This window comes from Fistularia commersonii, chromosome 12, assembly GCF_037954325.1.
Source record: "Fistularia commersonii isolate RoL2024-O1a breed Wild chromosome 12, RoL_Fcom_v1.0, whole genome shotgun sequence".
Lineage (NCBI taxonomy): Eukaryota > Metazoa > Chordata > Actinopteri > Syngnathiformes > Fistulariidae > Fistularia > Fistularia commersonii.
The window spans coordinates 10,714,169-10,735,107 of record NC_141295.1 but is presented as its reverse complement, the minus strand read 5'-3'; the positions used below and the strand labels follow the sequence as shown (position 1 = coordinate 10,735,107).

Sequence of the window (20,939 nt, the reverse complement as noted above, 5' to 3'; positions counted from 1 at the left end):
CAGCTATTGACTATTTAAACATCATATGGAGAAATGCTTTAGCTCAGAGAGGCTGCATCCCTCCAATCGGGAGGTTACCAGTTTGATCCCCGGCAAGATACAAAAAAACCCCTATTGCTGAGTGTGTGAGCAGGTGAATGTGATCCAGTGTAAAGTGCTTTGTAACTGCAAGTTGATTAAAGTGCTATTTACTTGAGGACCATTTACCATACAACCATTCTCTCTCTTGTTCACATGCTTATCTGCTACTGTAACACATGAATTTCCCCTTGGGGATCAATAAAGTATTCATTCAGTCATAATAGAGACATTAAACCATTCACTCACTCATTCACGTCATATAGAGACACACCATTCACTCTCTCATTCACTCATCTGGGCAATTTTGGGTTCACCAGGGACCATTGAGATGGAAGCGCTAACCACTGCGCCGCCCAACTAAAAATCTATGCAAGGAATCATGTTTTTCATGTTTGAAAAACAAATCCTTAAATTGATTGAAGAGAAAAGGCCGCCCTGCTTCATCTCAGCCACTTGGCAAACCAAGATAACTATATTTGTCAATGTAAGGTTGTTTTCTCCACCATGTTTACCAAACGGTGATTTGTCTCTATTACTAATAGCTTACATTCAGCTCTCTGTGTCAGGCTTCATTCGATCATAATCTTCGCTTTGCATCGGTTTTCGTAAGGCTTAAAAAAAAGACCCTTATAACTGTATGGACGGTGTTCCTCTTCTACTTCACACAAATAAAAGGAGGACAAAATTGAGGAAGTTGTTTTGCTAGAAACAGGATGTTCATCTGAGCGTTTTAGACCAGTCAACATGGGAAACCTCGATAACAGCTGAAACACACTGTGGCAGATTGGAGTCAACAATCTCATTTTAAAGGATGTCATTTCAACAATTCAGGCATCTTTCTTCAATCCTGGCTTGGATATTTGTGTGTTTAGTACCCTCTGGACAATCTGCAATTGCAGCACCCCGTAAGTTATCATATAACTTCATGGATTGGTGGGAGAGCTTTAAGTATAATGTCATTTGCTCATATATTTTTGAAACATATATATATCTGCTTGTGTGTGTGTGTGTGTGTGTGTTTACCTTGTGTTGTGCTCCCTCTTAGAACTGAGCCTGGTCCGCACAGTTTTCATCGCCCTCAGGGGTGAACGGTTCACATTGCATTATGTGCTAGAGAAACCAGCAAACCAAAGTGTTTCCATCTTGAAGTGCTTTGACCCGTCTCAGAAAAGCTTCGACATCACTGTCGTCAGAAAGGACAACTCGACGAAAATCAGTGATAAATTTGTGCTGGAGAATGTCACTCTGTCAGGAGAATATCATTGCGAATATGCAAATGCACGAGCTTACTGGTTTCTTCGAGTGAGAGGTCAGTTTGTGCACTGGATCAAATATTGTATTGAACAGCACTTCACTGGCAGTGAATATAATAATAATAATAGTAATAATAATAATAACATCAATGTCCCTGTGTAGTAGAGTTGCAGGTCATCACAGTGACTGACTTTACAATTCACATTCTTCCCTTGACACAAATGGAGGTGACATTTGATTGAAAGTTCCTGCCTCATTGGCAGGACTGGAAGAATAAGATGGTCCCATAGTATTAAACTGAGGGTGCTAAAACATACATTTTATCAATTTTGACACCGCCATATTGCATAATTTGGTACTGCGTTTGGTGTTCAAGGAATGATTCACAAGCATTATGTTGGATTTTTGATATTGTCATGGTGGATATAAGGACATTTTACAAATGCAGCGTTACTTTTAGCATTAATAACACCGATATCCAGCTGGAATGAAGAATGAACAGTTTTTTCTTCCAGACCCTGCAGCTTATAACTGAAAATATGGTAATGAAAGCAGAGATTAAAATGTGAAATAAGTATCCATTGAAGGAACTTTCCATGTAACTGGCAGGACAGCTTGACATTGAAAGTTTTGTGATTTCCAGATGAGGGCTACAAGGATATGCTGATATGGGATTACACAGAATTAACTGTCGTGGCCATCTTCACTGGCATGTTGCTAGTCTTCAGTGCAGGCGGTTCAGTCTATGTCTTCAAGGAACATTGGGTAAGAAAACTGTCTCACTGAGGAGAAGTTATGAAACAGTGTGTTGCAACAGAGGACTTCTTGTGACTTCACAAAGGTTTTGATCAACCTGATACTGGCAGGCCAAAGCTGAGGTCATTTCCTTTGCTTTTCATAGCAACCCATTTATTTATTTTGTTAGTTAGTTCTTTTTTAGCTTTTTATTTTCTTCAGGAATGTTCTATTGTGTTGTATCATTTAAGAACAATATTGTTGAAGTCTGTCTGATATATAACATTTCACAGATGAACAGTTTTAATACATATTTTAGAGTGGACCCTGCTCTGAGTCCCCTTGCCTTTCCATTCAATTTCACAGATTTTGTAATCGTCAGAAAGTGATTTAAAATCAGGCTCTCAAAGTATGCTGACAAATGAAAAATTTGCCAGAAATAGTCCATCAGGGCTCCAATGACTCATTATTTCTGATGAATTGTTGGGGCTTTTGAGCTTCATCAATTTTAAAACATGACACAATTATACCCCACATAATCTATCACACTGTGCTGAAAAATCAATAAGGGGCTAATGTCAACCTGTGATGTTTTGAATTAAACAAATGACTTTTGCTGATGGAAATGAGAAAACAAAATAAAATAGCCTTGGGAGATAAAAGACGTAAATATAGCCTGTCATCTACAATTCCTGCAATTTAATTTTCTTGTAAACTGATAAATCAAAATTTGTTTGTGTTAAAGATACTGTCAACTGTTACTGTCATTCATTTTTAATGCATTTACTTGTCATTTTCAGAATAAACTGGTTCCCAATAATAAGGGCCCCCCAAAAAAGCAGTCCAAACAGAAAACACATGGGGAGAACGACGTGGAGCACACTGCGGATGTAACAGCAGCTCCATCCACATCTTTCTACGCTGTAAGGGTCTTTCTCCTCAATGATACGGATAGACTTCTTAAATATGTCTACATTTGTTGTTCCTTGGGGCTGTGTGTTTTATTAATCTATTTCCTTCCTTCCTGGAATTAGAGGAGACCTTTATCTTTGGGGGTGTGTTGATAAAACATTTTTTTCCCAGAGTCTAGATCCTGGAAATAGGTCCTTTTATGATGTGCTAGAACCAAAGGAGAGGAAAACAGCACCATCATCAGAAAACCTGGTGAGTGCGATCTATCTATCTATCTATCTATCTATCTATCTATCTATCTATCTATCTATCTATCTATCTATCTATCTATCTATCTATCTATCTATCTATCTATCTATCTATCTATCTATCTATCTATCTATCTTTCTATCTAAGCATGATTTAAGAGTAGCATTAAATACGTCTCGTGTCAGTTTAAAGCTACATACAATATACATGTATGCGTATTAGGTGATATGTCCTCTAACTTCTTCCACAGATGGTGCAAACGACACAACCTCAAGATGAAACTGCAATGGAGTCTGTCTATGAGAACTTCTGAACAATAAAAATAACCTGGTTTCAAACTGATGGATTTTTACATAGAAATAAATATTAAACCCATTTTTTAGAATTAATTTCAATCTTCTTCTTCTTCCCCTTTCGGCTTTTCCCTTCAGGGGTCGCCATAGCATATCAACCTTCTCCCTCTAACCCAAATCTCTGTATCCTCTCTCATACCAACTACCTTCATATCCTCTCCCACACTTAATCTTCTCTTTTGTCTTTTAGAATTAATTTCAATATGGTCTTTTATTTATGACATTATGCAATAACTCAAAGACACACATGCAAAAAAAAAAAATCTGGTATTTCAATTCCTAAAATGACTTGATGAAAAGTTAAAAAAGTATGGCATAATGTTCAGAATAGAACCAAAGTTACTTACTATGCACTTTGATAAAATGTGAATTTTAATATACTAAGTGTATTAATCTCTTTAAGTTTAAAACGTTTAAGCCAATAGCAGTGGATTATTGATCCTGCTCATGACACTTGTACGGTAAGACTTAGAAACCGCCATCGGTCACAGCATGGCGACAGTGATAGCTGCAGAGTAGGCAAAGCCTAGATTGGACAGAGGTTTCTTGGCTGGGCCATAGTATAAAAAAACAGAGCCCCTGTTCAGCTTCATAGTGACTGAGGACAGTACGTCAAGCAACCTGTTGTGATCAAAACACAGACAACGCTGCTTCACCTGGGAGGAGACATGCTAATTAAAGCTCAACATAGGCCCCTGTCATTTACTACGTGCTGTTTTGCAACAGTATGTACCTGCAAAGTAATCCGTGACTGTAGGGGTTTCCGAAGTGAACAGTAAAACATGGCTACAAAAATCTTCTTCCTCTCTTCTTTTCAGCTTTTCCCTTCAGGGTTCGCTACAGCGAATCAGCCTCCACAAACTAACTCTCTTCTCTCACACCAACTAACTTCATGTCCTGTTTCTCTACATCCATAAATATTCTCTTTGGCCTTCGTCTAGGCCACCTGCCTGGCAGCTTCAACCTTAGCTTCTTCTTCTTCTCCTTTTGGCTTTTCCCTTCGCTACAGCCAATAAACCGTCTCCATCTGATGTATCCTTGGTATCCTCTTCTTTCTCTCCAACTTCATGTCCTCTTTCACTACATCCATAAATCTTCTCTTTGGTCTTCCTCAAGACCTCCTGCCTGACAGCTCCAATCCAATCTAATAAAATCCCTCCTCCGTACATGACCAAACCATCTCAGTCTGGCTTGTCTGACCTACTCTACAAAACATCTAACATATGCTGTCCCTCTGATGGACTAATTCCTGATTCTCTCCATCCTCATCACTCCCAAAGAGAACCTCGACATCTTCATCGCTGCAACCTCCAGCTCTGCTTCTTGTCTTTTCTTCAGTGCCACTGTCTCCAAACCATACACCACTGCTGGTCACGCCACTGTCTTGAAAACCTTTCCTTTCATTCTGGCTCATATTCTTCTCTCACATAGTACCTCTGACACTTAATTGTTGACCCAAAATATTTAAAATCCTCCACCTTCTTTATCTCCAGTCCCTGTAGCGTCACGGTTCCTCTTGGGTCCCTTACATTCACACACATTGATTCTCTCTCGGTTTTCCTCGACCTGTTCCCTGCTCTCACTATAGATCACAGTGTCATTTGCAAACATCATGGTCCATAAAGATTCCTTGTCTACCCTCATCCTTCAGCCTGTCTATCACTACTACAAATAAGAAGGGGCTCAGAACTGACCCCTGATATAGTCCCACCTCCACCTTGGCCTTCTCTGTCACACCTACAGCAAACCTAACCCCAATCTCACAGCTCACATACATGTCCTGCACCTGTTCAACATACTTCTCTACCACTTCAGACTTCCTCATACATTACCATAGTTCCTCTCTCAGCAGCCTGTTGTATGCTTTTTCTTGGTCTACAAAGCCAATGCAGTTTTTTTTGCACTTCTCTACAGGCATTCTCGAATCAAACACTGCATCTGTCATGCTATTTCTAGGCATGAAACCATACTGCTGTTCACAAATGCTGACCTCTGCTCTCAGTCTAGTTACCACTACTCATTCCAATAACATCATTATATGGCTCATCAACTGTTAGCCTCTTCTGCAATTCTGCACATCTCCCTTATTCTTCAAAATGGGTGCCATCACACATCTTCTCCATCCCATCCCAGTCAATGATCTCCTTCAAATTACATTGTCTTTCCAAGATCTAGTCTATGTGTGTGCTCCCAACTCCGCTCTAATAAGTTACTCCAAGTTCCTGCCTCGTCTGGGGAAAGTATTAACTGCAGCCTTACCTCCTTTTTTTTAAAGTCTACCAGCATCTGTCCCTCTGTGTTCCTATCCTGGATGCCAAACCTGCCCATCACTTCTTCATCACGTCTATTGCCTGTACCAACATGTCTGTTGAAGTCTCCACCAATTACCACTCTCACCCCTGGGGATGTTCTGTATTACTCCATCTAACTCACTCCGGAATTTTTCCTTCGCCTCTAACTCACATCCCACCTGTGGGATGTTGCTAACATAATGTTAGTTACTAACATTTAGCGTTACATCTTCAAAACATGACTACAACAGATATGTTCCTAATTTTCATTTGAAAATAAAATGATAAAATAGAGTGTGATATAATTCTATATCCCCACAGCTGAGCCTACAGTTTTTTCAAGGCTAGGGGAAAAATCTGTTTTAAATTTGTTATTGTCTGCTACTACTGTATAAGGAAGTCTGGAGTGACAGAAGACTGGTAAGACTGGTGCAGGACATGTATGCAAGTTGTGAGACAGTGGTGTGTCCCTGAAGTTCAAGCTGGATGCCATGATGTTGGCAGAAAAATTGTGATCTGTAGTGAGCGCAGTGAACAGATGGAGGAAAATCTCAAGAGATGGAGCTATGCTATGGAAAGAAGAATGAAGGTTAGCTATAGAAAGACAAAATATATGTGCATGAATGAGAGGGACCCAAGTGGTGAGGCGACAGGAAGTCGACATAAAGAAGGTGAATGATTTTAACCCTTTAATGATCTGTTCTATTTTTTTTTAGATATAATAATTTATTATTTATTGAGCAATACATGTTTCCTAATCAGTCTCTTCAAGTCACATGACCTTATTTCACCTTATTTCACTCCCCCTCCTGTCTTGTTTTTACCCTGGGTGGTTATACTGCTTTATAAACATTTATATATAAACATAGATCCACGTGTGGTGGCTTCTTCGAGGACATTGAAGGGTTAAGAATTTAGGTTAAAAGTCCAGAGCAATGGAGAGTGTGGAAAAAATGTGAAGATGTTGAGGAAGCCAGACTGAGATGGTTTGGCCATGTAGAGAGGAGGGATAGTGGAAACATATTGATAGAAGGATGCTGAGGTTGGAACTGCATGGCAGGATGTCTAGTAGAAGACCAAATGGAAGATTTGTGGATTCAGTGACAGAAGATATAAAATTAGTTGGTTTGAGACGAGGATACAGAGAATAGGGTTGATGGAGGAGGATGATTCGCTGTGGCGACCCCTGTAGGGAGTAGCTGAAAAGAAAAGAAGACTTTGTTATTGTCTGTTGATAAGCTCCACCCATTGGATACAATAACCAATGACACTCCAAGATATGGATCCGACGGACCAATGACAATGCTCCTGTCAAGTCGACTTCCCGGTCAGGCCTGGTTACCTTTTCCTGGATTTACCATGGCTGCAGAGGGAGACTTTTTGGCAAGATACCGTGCCGTTTCAAATAAACTGAAAAAGTAAGATTATCTCGTTTTATTTTCGAAGAATAAAACTGCCTTAGCTACCAGTATGATCTTTGCCTAACAACAATGTTACGCATAAGTGATACAGCAAGTAAGCTAACATTCGCCCAAGGTAACGGTTAGCATCTCAGCGATGTTCTCTTTTACGGTTATTACGGACATTCTGAATGGCTTTACATGATTCAAACAAAGTTGTATCATTTTAATTGTTATCCTTGCATCAATTATATAGGCTTTTTATTGTATTATTTTGAATAAATTAACTACGGTATTACGACGGTACTTGACAGCTGGTTAAAGCCCCCGCTAGCAAGGGTAAAGTAGCTAAAATACTGCAGGGATCATTTAACGTTAAGGTTGAATTAACATGTTGTCATCAAAATCAAGTATTTAACGTTTACAAGGTTTAATTTTCCACTCCATAATTGGTGTTTTAAGTTTGTTTTTTGTTGTTTTTTTGTGTGTCACAGACGTTTTCTTCGAAAGCCCAATGTAGCGGAAGCGAGTGAACAGTTCGGTAAGCCAACTTAAATCACCACAGCTATGTTTTTTAGCTTCTTTAATGGTTTATTGTTGTAAAGATTTAGTGTTCCATGAAATGTCTTGGTTTGGCCCTTTTCTCTCAGGCCAGTTAGCCAAGGAGCTGAAGCAGCAGGATTGCCTGCAGTACGCTGCCTTCTGCAACCTGGCCATGGCTCGGTAAAACGACAATCACCCATTTGTACCAGCTGTATCACCATGACTACAGGAGTCGTACTGAATAAATCACTTTAGTTGTTTTTAAAAATATCTCCCAAACTAATAAACTTGTAAAAATTCACCAACAATCGATTAACCTAGTTTTGCTCTGCTTGTAAGAAATCTGAGGAGCACTTATTTGCTTCTTACAACATTCAAATTTTGAGCAGGACATTTCAGATTCAAGTGTTCATTGTCATATTGTACAGTCTGGAAAAGTTTTTCGCTGTGCAATGAAATTCTTGCTTTGTATCCACAGCGAGGCCGGATAGCTAGCAAAAAAAAAAAAAAAAACACACAAAAACATTTTTTAATTTATTTATAAGCATATTATTGCAATGTGATGTAAACAGAGTAGAAGAAAAATGAAACAGTGAAAAGAAATGTAAGCAGTGCAGAGAAATGTACAGGACATTTACTGTGAGGAAGCAGCTGTAACGGATTGTTTGCGTCAAAACCGCCAAGTTAAAAATGGATTGAAATGAGATACTTGATCGTGTGATTCTTTGACATAGAATATTAAGAAGAATAACTTTATTGCCAGGGATCATTTTAATGATTACTTTCTTTACATTTTTTATGATGGAAAGATTAGCACATATGCAACAAATCTGTAAGCTAAAAACTCAACAGAAACATCCCGAAAATAGTGAGATCAATCTGTCATTATTCTAATGAAACTAAAGTTTATTTATGTGTATGAGTTTCCCTACCCAAGCAGGTATCATGATATAACAGCATCGATAAAAAGGATACTTTATGTTCCTTTTTGTATCATATCACCATGCCCCTATTTCAGTGACAATGAGAAGGAACTGAGATGGCATACTTACCAGCAATTTTAACATCCACGCTAAAACAACCAAGAAAAAAAGGGGGGCTTTATTACTATCTCAATGACATTTTTGACCGTCACGCGCTATTAGGCCTTATCATATCATCGTGTCCTGGTTCATATAGAGAATGCTGTCTGGAAGCAATGGTTTTTCAGCCTCCATCAGTTGTCATCTGAATAAAAAAAAAATGTTACTGGTTCAGAGATTCCTAAAACCATATACAATGTGGATAATCTGTTATTGTTCTGTGTGTCAATGTTGTCCCAGCATGGATGGTGAGCATAACGGTCAATGGTGCACATGTTTTTCCGTGGTTTGCATCTGACTGCAGGTGTGAGCAGACTCTCTTCAATGCTCCTGGCGAGGCTCTGGCATTAACCGACGCCGCACGCCTCTTTCTCTCATCTGAGAAGGAGAACAGGGCGCTGCAGGCCCCTGGTTTCGATGAGCATCTTCAGGCTGCCCTCAACTGCTTTAGCTTTGCAATCAAGGTACATGGATTTTGTATAAGAAACGTCTGACGCGACAAATAAATAAATGGGTTTCTTAAGCAAATTGTAGTGAAGCAGAACTTTTTCAGAGTACATGCCTCTGATATTATCAGATTCCCGAAGAAGAAATTAAAATATGTTAACACACTCATGAATTTCAGGTGTACATTGAGATGACCCAACCTGTGATGGCAGCCAGTCTATGTCTAGAACTTGGCAGTGCACTCAAGGTAAACATCTGGATCCCAGTTTTATGCTGTCCCAAAAGATGAATTCCAAAAGATCTATTTCTATTTTTGCTTGACATATTCCCTTTGACCCATCAAGTTATAGTATTTTATGTGATGTGATACGCTGACCTCTGCTCTTCGTCTGTCTTCAATAGGAGATGAATAGGCCGGGGGAGGCGATTGTTCATTATCAGAGGGCTGCTGATTTGCAGACCCAGACACCAATTGAAGCTCTTCTGTCAATGGGAGAAATGGCTTCATGTAAAATTTTGACACGTGAGTTTTGTCTATCTATTTACCTCATGCTGCCGATGCCTCCTCCAGCTGGGCTAGAGGAGGCAACAGCAACCACTGACACTGGAATTTCTATATAAATGGGTGTACATCTTACCAATCAGAATATCCACAGTGTGTTTAAATGTATTTTTTATGCTATTGGACTGTGTTGGACTTTACCATTTGCAGGGGACTATGATGGAGCGTTGACAGTGTTCACAGAGATGCAGCTTATTAGCCAAGAAAGAGGACTACAGCTACCAGGCACCAGCACACCTGTTGGTGAGGCCTAAATAAATATAATCCTGCACAAAACATACACAGCTTTAAACTTCTTGAGATTTTTCCATTACTGGTGTTAAGCCATGATAACTGGCTTTTGTATCCCTTATTTCCTTCCATTTAAAATGTCTCAAATTCTTCAAAGGTGCTTTTCTGGACATTGTGGCAAGATGCGAGATCTCTAGAGTTTTACTGCTCATGTTGTTAGAGGTACGTGCATTGATTTTATCTATTCCACTCGGGTTGGAAAGCATTCAATATTTGACGCCTAAAAACTCACCTCGGTATTTGGAGAAGCACACTTGTTTCCACAAGAGCTCTTGACAAACAAAACCCAGATTATCTAGTCCAGTAAAACGACACTCACGCGATTATGTCTGCAACCATACACAGACTGCAGTTGCATTATTTAATGGTATTCGTCAGATGATTTAATTCCTTTATGGTCCTGTCTCTGTTGGCTCTTGACTCCAGCTCTGACCGTTTAATTTACACCCCATTTTAGTCGTCATCATTTGACATTTCCAGTTTTGGAATACTTCAATTCCCTAGATAGTCCTGCTTTAATTCAGCCATCTTTTCTTTCTCAAATAAGATAGTTAAAAGATTGTTAATAATACAGCTTCATGTTATCTGTCATGTTTAAATATCGGTGTAATCTGTTGCTTTATCTTCACCGCTTTCTAGAGGAGAGTTTGTAGTTTTTTGAAGTGTTCACTCTGTAATACCGGCTAAAAATATTTACAAAAATTGTAATAGAAAACAATTTCTGGAAAACCCTGTTCTGTGCCAGATCCCTGCCTCCGAGAGCTGAGGAGTCCCTGTTGAGCGGCCATGCGATACCCCTCCTCTCTCTTGACCATGGAAATTTGAACAGATTTTGCCATTGACTAATGCACCACATAGCCAATGAATATAAAAGTTTTTACCATGTGCCATTAAATGAGCCTGTGAACAGCACTCTGGCATTGTCTGTTTCAAAATAGGGTATAAATGGTTTGTCCCTTCTCGAGTGTGTTCCAAGGTAGGAAAACTGAGACCTTAAGAGCACAATTTGCATTGTAGTAGGTCCACTGTATGGTTATCGGACCAGTTTTAAAGGCCATATGTCACGGTTAATGGTTCAAATATATTAGAAGTAAGTCATATCAACCGAGATATCATGATTGAAAATTACAGAACAGGTCATGTTGAAAAAACTCTTTAGGGATTATCTCATCTAGTGGAAAGGGATTGGCATTCATAATGCACTGAGTAGGTTGGGATTATTACGCATACAACAAGTTCAGTCTAAGAAAGGATCAAGATGATAAAACCTCTACAAAAAGAATTAGCTCACAACTTCCAAAGGAGTAATTTTAAATAAGTAGTTGTTAGCACAGCAATATCTACTTTATTGTTTTCTGTGGCAGCCCCCGCCCCAGAAGCTGTTACCAGAACATGCACAGACTCTGGAGAGATACGCATGGGAGTCTTTTGACCCTCACAGTCAAGGTGGGTGGACATCCAAATTCAGTTTGAGCTCACAGCATTAGAAAAATTAAACACCTCTCTTGGATCACTCGTGTCTTGAGTCATTGTTCTGATCCACAACACTACTTTGTTTCAGTGACTTTCCTGCCTGAGAATGTTTTCCTGCTCCTCCAGTCAGTTGTGGTGAGTTTCATCATCCGCATAGTTTTCTAGTTCACAGGATTTCCTGATTGTTCTTAGCTCATGCAGGAAAAAATGAGAGTCTTCGGGCCTTGACATGAGAGCGATAACAGTGCAGGGAATTGTATTTCTCTGCCAACAGACTTGGACTTTCTCAATTCAATTGCAGCATTTGCAGTCTTCCTTGTGTTTTTGCTTTTGACTGCCAGTGATCAGTAGTATTCCTTTTGCAAGACGCCCGATTAAAAGAAAAAAGGAATGCCGCACTTTCAAGGCCATCTGAAATATTTTTGTTTCGTTTACAATAGCTGATCTGTTTTGCAGATGGCATGTCAGGAGAAAGACACAGAGTCCCTCAAGTCTCTTCAAACAGAGTTGTGGTGAGCGCTGAACTGTTAATTCTGTCACAGTAGTCATTGAATAGTAGTTAATTCCTCCTTTTTTTCCCCCCATTTTAATTTTTTTTTTTATACTTGTTTTCCCCCTCTTAGGCCCTTTTTGACCGCAGAGCAGAACCACCTCCTCCACCTGGTGGTTCAAGAACGCATCACACCGTCTGGCCAAGGGATTTAGTGCAGCCCCCTTTTTATTTGCTTCCTTTGGGAAAAATGCTACTATCATGGAACATTCCTTCTTGTTACTGGGTCTGTTGTAGGACCTGAGGAAAATTTTATTTTTAAAGTCTCAATGTTGAAACCCATACACAGAAACTCACATAATATTGATGAAGAAAATCTTAAATGAAATGTATATTGTTTTTGTTTACTATCTTGATGTTGAAATATTTACCAGGATTCTAATGTTGGAGTACATACATAGAAACATTGAGTTTCTGAAAAGCTACAGCAGTGGATGTTTATTTTGTCTTCTGCCTCAAAATAATGTCAGATTAAAACTGAAAGCTCGATGGATGAAACCCGAATGTTTAGTTTTTTTTATATTTTATTAATAAATGATATGGCTTGATTCCAATTCAATTACAGACAATACCTTCAAATGCATAGTTCTGACATGTTGAAAAATGAAAGCGCCATGTTCACTTGTATAAGTTGTAAGTACTTTCTTACATTAGCAGCCAACTAAAAACAAACAAAAAAACCAACAGGGTTAAAGACACTTGATACAAATGTTAAAAAAATATAAAGGTTACAATGTATAGATAAAAAAGGGATACACTTCAGATATAAAATGATAGATAAGTACTGATAGCGAAAAACTAGGATTTGTGTATTCTGACTGTTCAAGTACTGCGACAAGAATGTTGCAGTGCTGCCATCCTGCCGTACCTTTCTAGATACAGAGCTTTCACCTCTTGCGGTTGAAAGTTAGCCGCCAAAGCCATAAGCCTCAACTTGATGGTCCAGGATGGCAGGCACTGTGATCTCCATGAGTATTTTCACCCCCCCCCCACACACACACACACACCTTTTTTTCTGGGTGGAGGGAAGGGGTTCCTTTGCGGCACTGCACAACGATCCCACTCGTGCCATCACACGCTAAGTACAGAGCAACTGCCTGAAGTAGTTTGGCCCCCAGCTGTGCACGAAGGCCGAAACAGCTGGCCCCGCAAAAGAATTTTGGTTATCAACATCTACCTACAAGCTCTTCTACTATGAAATCCAAACGCTAACTGGCTACATACCTTGTAGCTTCATTCATAAAAAATTGTAAGAGCGCTACTAATCTCAAACACATATAAATGTTTTCCCAAAATATCTTACTATTCAAAGTATTATATACAGTATGTCAACTGAGTTTTACAAACCTACATGGAACCACCCAGTGGGAATGATAGGAAAAAATCATGATGTTATGGTCATGCTGTTACTTGAGGTCTTTTTATTTTTTTTCATTTGACGTCCATCTGATTGCGACCATAATTTGGAAGGACGTGAAGTTAAAAACATGGGTGAGTTAGAGATGACCAGAAATGGGAAAACAACCCAAGCTTTTAGCTCTTTGTTTAAAATGAGCGAGAGTTCAAATTATGATGTCCAAAATTAAAAATGTAGGTCAATTAACCCCCCCTTTCCCAAATTTGGAATTGAAAAAAAAAAGCCTGTTACTAAACATCCCAATTTCAGTGAGCGTACGATCCTTTCACTGGCCTCATTCATCTCATTCGCTCTTTTTCCGCAGGACGAGGTAGATGATCGCTAAGAGAAGGGTGAGGACAAAAGAGATCCAGGCCAAGACATAGGAGTGTCCGTAGGCTCCATCCTCATTGATGTGCAGCTGGGCTGTGTAGATGGAGGCTGCTATCATGATACACAGACCTGTAGGCAAGGTGACAGGAATACTTTTAGACATCTCATATCCAGATTCAGTGGTTAGAAGCTAATTATCTGTCGTATTATTATCGTTATCATTATTATCAAGGCCCAAAGGATAACCAGGTCATAGCAGGGAGCTTAAATATCCTAGCACTATGGCTCTAAAAAGGATGAAAATTCAGGACTGAGGATTTAAGATGCAATGCTGTGAGAAAATTGATAAGCGTGCATTTCAGATTTTTATTAATGCGGCTCAGCATGAGGCCCCCCACACACTTCGGCGATCCCTCGATTCAACCGCAAACAATTAATTCCTGGTTATCTTTTGTCCCTGTCGCCATCATGTGGTTCGCCTTTGTTTTGAGGGAAACATCTGAACAAATAGCAGCTAAGTGACCATTATATTTAGAACTAATATTTCCATCACCCGAGGCACTGGGTTGGCTGTTAATCCATTACTGCGCTTTCAGATAACATGCCAAAGACAAAGGAATGAAGGAAACCTACACCATGCTGTAATATATGTTTTAAAAAAAATGTTGCATCAGAGAGTCTGTAGGTACAGAGATATGCAAATGATATGTTATCGAATGAGTCCAGCGAGTCAGGAGTTTGACACGGCCGCTAGTTTCACACATCCCTTCTTCACTGAGGCATGAAATATAACAAATTTCAAGGTCGGAACGGAAGACTAAATCAGATGTCAGATGGAGTTGAGAAGAATGTTAGTCAAGGTCCGGACTGGGTCACAATATTCTTAACGATAATAGCAAACAATCAGCCAACGTCAAGAGCATCCAGCGATATTTTCGTATCGCTTGTTTATCACAGAGAAAATGACATTTGTGCTGTTACTTTAGTGGTTTCACTAAAAAAGAAAAAAAAAAAGATTCTCTGCAGACATTTGACACCCCCTCCGACTCACTGGCTATTAGTTGTAAAACACCAGTGAAGGTGAACCTCTGGCCTTTGGGCAGCGTGAAAAGCTGGGCCACAAACACAAACAAGGCTAGGATGGAGAAGATGCAGGCCAGCACGGAGGTCGCCTGCACCGTTTGGATATACTCTGCAGTGGGGCAATAGAAAACACACAAACACACACACACACAAAGTCAGTGCAAGGTGAACAAGTGATATTATTTAACTGGCGCATCAGGAATTTTTGGGCCAGTTAATGTTTTTACTTCACATTCAAAAACAGAACCAGCTCTACGATCATCAACATCAACCTTACCCTCCGGGGCGTCTTTCAGGTTCTCGTAGCCCCAGGTTGACTTGGAGAACTCCCATTTGCCCCACAGGTCTGTTGACACTGTGCCAGTAATCCACCAGGCCTGGAAGCAGAGAATAACATCAGGGTGTCAACAAGCCATTTTATGCAGACAGTTTACTGTGCCGTATCCGCAGGAAACACATTTTTGAAAATAAATAAAATATATAGATAAGGAAGCTGGTGGGTGGTGGGGTTACCATGAAATTAATGGTGGGATCTGATAATGAAAATCCACTTACATTGTCAATGGTGGCCACAAGCAGCAGGATGATGGCAGTAATATGAAGGACGACGATTCCAGCTAATATCAACATTGTGACCCTCTGAAGACAAAGTTAGGAGGGTTGGGGGGGTACAGGCCATTTATTTTCCAGTTTGAATTGGAATCGTGAATTTGCGTTCAGCTGTCAGTAATAAAACTTCGTCTGAATAAGGAGGAGGCAGAGGAGGGGTGCGGGGGTGGGGGAACTCTGGTCACGCAAGATCCGAAACGTCTTGTAGGGCGGATTTTTTTTTTTTTTTTTTTTTTTAAGTGAGCGCCCCTGCTGTCAGAACCATCCGGGCTCCCGGGAGCCCCGCCGTGCCGGGAGCGCGGCGCGCGAAAGCGTTCCCACGACTTAATAAAATACTTAAACAAGTTAAAAACAAATTTTGAAAAATTGAAAAACAATGAATAGGTATTGTTTAGTTGCGGTGAAAAGGCAAGGGGTGGGTTATTTCCACGGGTTTTTAGGTGATTTTCGAACCACACTTCCGTCGACAAGAAAGGCGCGTTTGTTTAGACGGCGACGGCCGGGCATTCCCGAGTGTGTGCGCCGTTACACACCGGGGCCCTGCGCTCCGAAAGCCCGGGAAGACCATCTCCAACATAAACGCGCACCCTGAGACATTTGGAAGGGAGAAAAGAAGGGGACATATCTGTCGAGCCCACCGGAGGCTCTTTAACGCAGGAAAACACATTTAAACTTCGTTCAAGTTGTTTTTCCTATTTCTTTTTTGGGGGGGAGCCACACGCACAGCGACGCCTCCTACATCCGAGTATTTAGGTTTCACAAAGCATCATCCGTAAAACTAGAACCCCTGCGGTTGTAAACATGAAGGATAAACATTACCTGAAGGCGCTTTGACGCTCAGCCTGGGAGTTATTTGGGAAAATGCGAAAGAAGGGAGTAGACCCACCCAGCTTTGAATTCACTGCACACACACTCACACACACTCACACATACACACACATCACACTGTTTTCCCTCTCCATTCCTCTTTCCCCTCACCAAGCCCCACCCATAAAGTTTAAAAAAAAGTTGTGTGCGTGTGTCTCTGTGTGCGTGTGTTTCTGTGTGTGTGTCTGCGTGTGTGCGTGTGTGTTGTTTTTTCTCCCCTCTCCTCCCCTCATTGAAATATCCCTGCTTGCTAAAAGAAACTCAGATTCTCTCCGGATGCTGAGCCTTCAAACTCATTCACTCTCTCAAGGGCCTGTGAGATGTTACTTTTGAGTACTCATAAGTTTAACAAAGAGATTTTTTTGCAAAATTATTAAGGGTGCCCCTTCTAAAGTTGCTCTGGCACTGTTTTAGTAAGGATATCTTGGATACACAGGCACCTGGTTCCCTTGACTTCCTGCTCCACCTGCATTGATTTTTCTCCAATTCATCCCACACACGCCTGAAATTATTCATTGACCGAGATTAAGTAGCGACTCCGGGAATAAACTGCAGAGTAGCAGTCGTTGCCATTCAAACACCACTGACCCTTGACACTGACCTCTTTTCTCGGGCAGGTTCGAAAATTTAGACATCATTATTCGTGTGTGTGTGTTTGTGTGTGTGTGTGTGTGTGCATGTGTACGTGTATATGTGCTTGTGTGAGGAATGTTCATTGGTGCAAGGAATAACCATAAAAATCAGAAATCTTTAAACTTAAAACACTGGACATAGATAGATAGATAGATAGATAGATAGATAGATAGATAGATAGATAGATAGATAGATAGATAGATAGATAGATAGATCAAAGGGAACACACTGTACTGTGAAAAAATGGAAATGTGAGAATGGACAAAACGCTTTGAAGGCCACGCTGCTTTTCAAATATACAATAGCATGTGAGTTGAGAAACACTTATAATTAATAAATTAATTGTTATTTCACCTGCAAGTGAAAAGTTGAAGATTTCGAGGAGCACAGTGATGCAGAGGTTAGTGCTTCCTCCTTCAAGCAAGAAAGTCCCTGGTTCGATTCAGACCTTTCTCTGTGGAGTTTGTACATTCTCCCAATGTCTATGTGGGTTTTCCTCCAGGTTCTTTGGTTTCCTCACACAAAAATGAATGAATGAATGAAGTTAAAGCTTTTTTGGGGTTTGTTTTTCAGCGCACGTATTTGGCGTTTACAGAATGGGAAATGGCCCATGTAAAAGGATGAAACGGTCACAGGCATCAGTCACAGGCATGTTAAAAAACATTTAATGATAGAATATAGATTTTTTGAATTCATGCTGTCACATGTACAATGGGTGAGCTGAGGGTTGCCAATGTGCTACCTTAAAAGGAGCAGCCCATGACCGTTATGTTGAAGAAGGAACTGGTCCTCTCAAAGGCTGCATCTACTTATTTCACACCCTTATCTCTCTGTCCATTTCCTCCTTGCATGGACATTGTTCCAGATTTTTCGGAGTTCCAGGGGTGTCAGCTCGCAACCCGCAAACTGCTGTTTTCAAAAGATATCGTCATATAAGTGCGATTACTGACTGCGATCAAATAATACCGTGTTATTATGGGATTACTCGGCAGACAACATGCGTCAAGCAAAGCCTTTTATCGCTTGTCTTGGATGAGGGAAAGCTTTTTTAAAAAGAATCTCCTTTATAAAAATAAATAGTAATTGAATTAAATATGCTCATTTTGCTTCCTGTGGGTATTTTGATCTCCCTCCCCTCAGGCCGGAGAAGTTAAGACGACATGAACCGAGGTAGTCCTGGTTCTCATAAGACAATGGCTGCTTTATCCCTGTGGTGGCTGGATGAAGACAGATACCATAATTACTTCCTGAGCCTTTTCACTGACCACTCCCTTATTTGTTGACACTACAGCCTCACTCAGTGGTGCGAGCAGCCCAAGTGTGAAATAAATCAGAATAGTAGGCTGGAAAAAAATAATAAAGTACTTAACAGATCCGCAGTATCTGAATTTGACACAAGATGAAAGATTTTTCAAACACCTAGTATCATTAAATTGGTTCAGTACACCCAAATAATGTTCCAATCTAAACACATATCTGACTGGCTATTTGATAGATGTGTTAAGTCTATTTCTACATATCAAGGTATTTAGTACATATTGCAGCAGTCAGACAATCTATTTAATTTCGTGCTTTGGAGATTGAATTGATTCAAAATCGGTCTTATTGTTGAAGGATATGGGAATAGTGAAGGGGAATGAGTTTTTTCTCCTCTCAGTGAATGTGAACAGAAGTCTGCAGCCATTGCAGTGGACCCCTGACAGCGCGTCATATCGTCTGAGTGAGTGGGAGACCTACACTCTTACTCGCCTTCTGGCTCTGCAGCGTTCTCCTTTCCTGCCACAACATGTGGGCCTCAACAAAGAGTAAAATATCATATTCAATGTGCAGCGAGCTCTCATTGGAAACACATTAAGAGTAGCAGCTGCTGCTTATTCCAGATCATTTTCATATCTCATCAGACCATATGATGGGTGCACTGTGACCGAAGCATTGAGCTGGCTCAAACCAACAAGTTCAGCGTGTTATCTTTTTTTCTAAGTGGGACGATTCTCAATTTTTTCCTGGGTTTCACATGACAACTGAAGTCACTCGCAACATTTTGGTGAGGTACTAATATGGACTCAATTAAAAAACAAACAAAATCTTTGTCCCTCACACGTTCCCCATTTCCCAACTGTACTCGGCTTCTTCTGAACTGCACATTCCTGCTACATCCATTCGATTACCACAGCTGTCACTGCAGGATTTAAGCTGCGTGGGGCTCCAAAAGTCTGAGCATTTCTGATTAATTCCAGAGGCTCCTGTTGCCTTTGGACAGTGAGGCTTATAGCACTCCCATGCAAATCCAAGGCAACACAAGAGGAGCCTGAGAATTTAGCCACCTTGTCTTCTTGTCTCTGCATGGGCATGTGACTCGCTCCTGCAGATTTATTTCACCTCTTCCCTCATTTGAATACGTTTCATGAGGAACTTGTGCTTTGCATTTTTTTTTACATTTTCATCTAAACCAGAAGGTGCTGCAATGAGTGACCTCCATCTCAACTTGGAAAATACGAAATGCAGAGTGTCCCGTGAGGAACACAAGGACAGATTGGATATTGTTTGCTGATTTTGAAAACATACAACCTCTGCATTCCCATCATGACATTCATGGTGGTCACACGTGATATGATGCGGTATTTTCAACAGAGGTGCCGTCAGGAATATTTATGAGTCTTCATTCATTCATTCTCTGTACTGCTTATCCTGCCCTCAGGGTCGCAGGGAGGGGGGCTGGAGCCTATCCCAGCTGTCACTGGGCGAGAGGTGGGGTTCACCCTGGACCAGTCGCCAGTCTATCACAGGGTCTCACATGGAGACAAACAACCATTCCCCCTCTCGTTCACGTCTGGGCAATTTAGGGTCTCCGATGAACCAAAGGAAACAGGAAAACCCGGAGGACATCCATGCAGACACAGGGTGAACATGCAAACTCAACAAAGAATTGAACCAAGGACCCTCTTACCGTCATGTGGAAGCACAAACCACTGGAGTATTTAGCACATTATCGGTTAGTGATTCCTTTAACATAGCGTTTTGCGCCATACGGGGGTTGCTGCGGCTCAGTCTGTAGAGTGATGTGTCCCTCCAATCAGAAGGATGGCAATTTGAATCCCTGCTCCTCCTGTTTGGATGATGGAGTGTCCTTGGGCAAAACACGTAACCCCAAGTCGTTCCCGCCGGCCTGAGTTGCGCCTTGCATAGCAGCTCTGCCGCCATCTGTGTGCGAATGGTTGAACACCATCTAGTGTCAAGCACTTTGAAAGCACTCTATAACTTGTGATAATTGACCATATAACACACTCCCTCTTCCCTAGACACAAAGCAAACACTGTGATCATCAAGTTGCTTACCTTTTGATAGTAATGACTTGATTACAACATTCAAGATTCAACGTGGTTATTGTCATATGTACAGTTTGGAAATGTCTTTCCCCGATCCATAAAATTCTTATATTGCCGTCGAAGTGAAGCCAGGTGGGTAGCAATAAATAAATAATAAGCATATGGTTGCAGCCAGATATAAACAGTACAGAGAAATGTAAAAAGTGGTAAGAAGCATATACAGAATTAACAGGACGTGCAAGTTGAAAGAAAGAGTAGACTACTATCTACAATAAATAGTAGTGTATAGTTGTATATACACATCTATATAACTATGGCAATCTATAGATGGATGCATATCACAATACAAAGAAAACAACGACAAAAATGATAATAATTATTATTATTGTTATTATCATTATTATTTACCAGGTTTGTGGAATCTAAGATCAGGATAATTATAAAAACATCCAACAGTGTGGGGTTTGTT

At 40.5% G+C, this 20,939-nt stretch overlaps 3 protein-coding genes across 3 annotated transcripts; 2 read left to right on the top strand and 1 right to left on the bottom strand.

Annotated features, from left to right (window-relative positions):
- The first annotated feature begins 797 nt into the window (after nt 1-797).
- Nucleotides 798-3,569, top strand: nfam1 (NFAT activating protein with ITAM motif 1). The gene is made up of 6 exons (XM_086157001.1): nt 798-986; nt 1,127-1,390; nt 1,979-2,100; nt 2,871-2,993; nt 3,154-3,234; nt 3,482-3,569. Exons 1-6 carry the CDS (start codon nt 893-895, stop codon nt 3,542-3,544), a joined length of 747 nt encoding a protein of 248 aa, XP_086013127.1. The 5' UTR covers nt 798-892; the 3' UTR covers nt 3,545-3,569.
- Nucleotides 3,570-6,806: 3,237 nt separating this feature from the next.
- f8a (coagulation factor VIII associated) lies at nt 6,807-12,710 on the top strand. The gene is made up of 12 exons (XM_086157000.1): nt 6,807-7,293; nt 7,770-7,816; nt 7,926-7,998; nt 9,205-9,364; nt 9,526-9,594; nt 9,750-9,870; nt 10,060-10,152; nt 10,298-10,362; nt 11,565-11,646; nt 11,762-11,808; nt 12,130-12,185; nt 12,297-12,710. The coding sequence occupies exons 1-12, from the start codon at nt 7,172-7,174 to the stop codon at nt 12,376-12,378; spliced, it is 1,017 nt and encodes a 338-aa protein (XP_086013126.1). The 5' UTR covers nt 6,807-7,171; the 3' UTR covers nt 12,379-12,710.
- Nucleotides 12,711-12,729: 19 nt separating this feature from the next.
- On the bottom strand, nt 12,730-16,621 carry emp1a (epithelial membrane protein 1a). Its single transcript, XM_086157002.1, has 5 exons — nt 16,464-16,621; nt 15,591-15,674; nt 15,313-15,412; nt 15,004-15,144; nt 12,730-14,081 (listed from the first exon to the last, which is right to left on the bottom strand). Exons 2-5 carry the CDS (start codon nt 15,663-15,665, stop codon nt 13,924-13,926), a joined length of 474 nt encoding a protein of 157 aa, XP_086013128.1. The 5' UTR covers nt 15,666-15,674; nt 16,464-16,621; the 3' UTR covers nt 12,730-13,923.
- Nucleotides 16,622-20,939: the final 4,318 nt, after the last annotated feature.

What these genes read in the sequence shown, in the direction of transcription:
- nfam1 (XM_086157001.1), top strand. Translation starts at nt 893, where the DNA reads ATGTCATTTCAACAATTCAGGCATCTTTCTTCAATCCTGGCTTGGATA. An exon ending in CTGGTTTCTTCGAGTGAGAG is followed by an intron (nt 1,391 to 1,978) that starts GTCAGTTTGTGC and finishes TGTGATTTCCAG; the next exon opens with ATGAGGGCTACAAGGATATG. An exon ending in CATCCACATCTTTCTACGCT is followed by an intron (nt 2,994 to 3,153) that starts GTAAGGGTCTTT and finishes TTTTTTTCCCAG; the next exon opens with AGTCTAGATCCTGGAAATAG.
- f8a (XM_086157000.1), top strand. Translation starts at nt 7,172, where the DNA reads ATGACAATGCTCCTGTCAAGTCGACTTCCCGGTCAGGCCTGGTTACCT. An exon ending in GGAAGCGAGTGAACAGTTCG is followed by an intron (nt 7,817 to 7,925) that starts GTAAGCCAACTT and finishes CTTTTCTCTCAG; the next exon opens with GCCAGTTAGCCAAGGAGCTG. An exon ending in TGCTCCTCCAGTCAGTTGTG is followed by an intron (nt 11,809 to 12,129) that starts GTGAGTTTCATC and finishes TCTGTTTTGCAG; the next exon opens with ATGGCATGTCAGGAGAAAGA.
- emp1a (XM_086157002.1), bottom strand. Translation starts at nt 15,665, where the DNA reads ATGTTGATATTAGCTGGAATCGTCGTCCTTCATATTACTGCCATCATC. An exon ending in TTGTGGCCACCATTGACAAT is followed by an intron (nt 15,413 to 15,590) that starts GTAAGTGGATTT and finishes CTCTGCTTCCAG; the next exon opens with GCCTGGTGGATTACTGGCAC. An exon ending in TGTTTTACAACTAATAGCCA is followed by an intron (nt 14,082 to 15,003) that starts GTGAGTCGGAGG and finishes CCTTGCCTACAG; the next exon opens with GTCTGTGTATCATGATAGCA.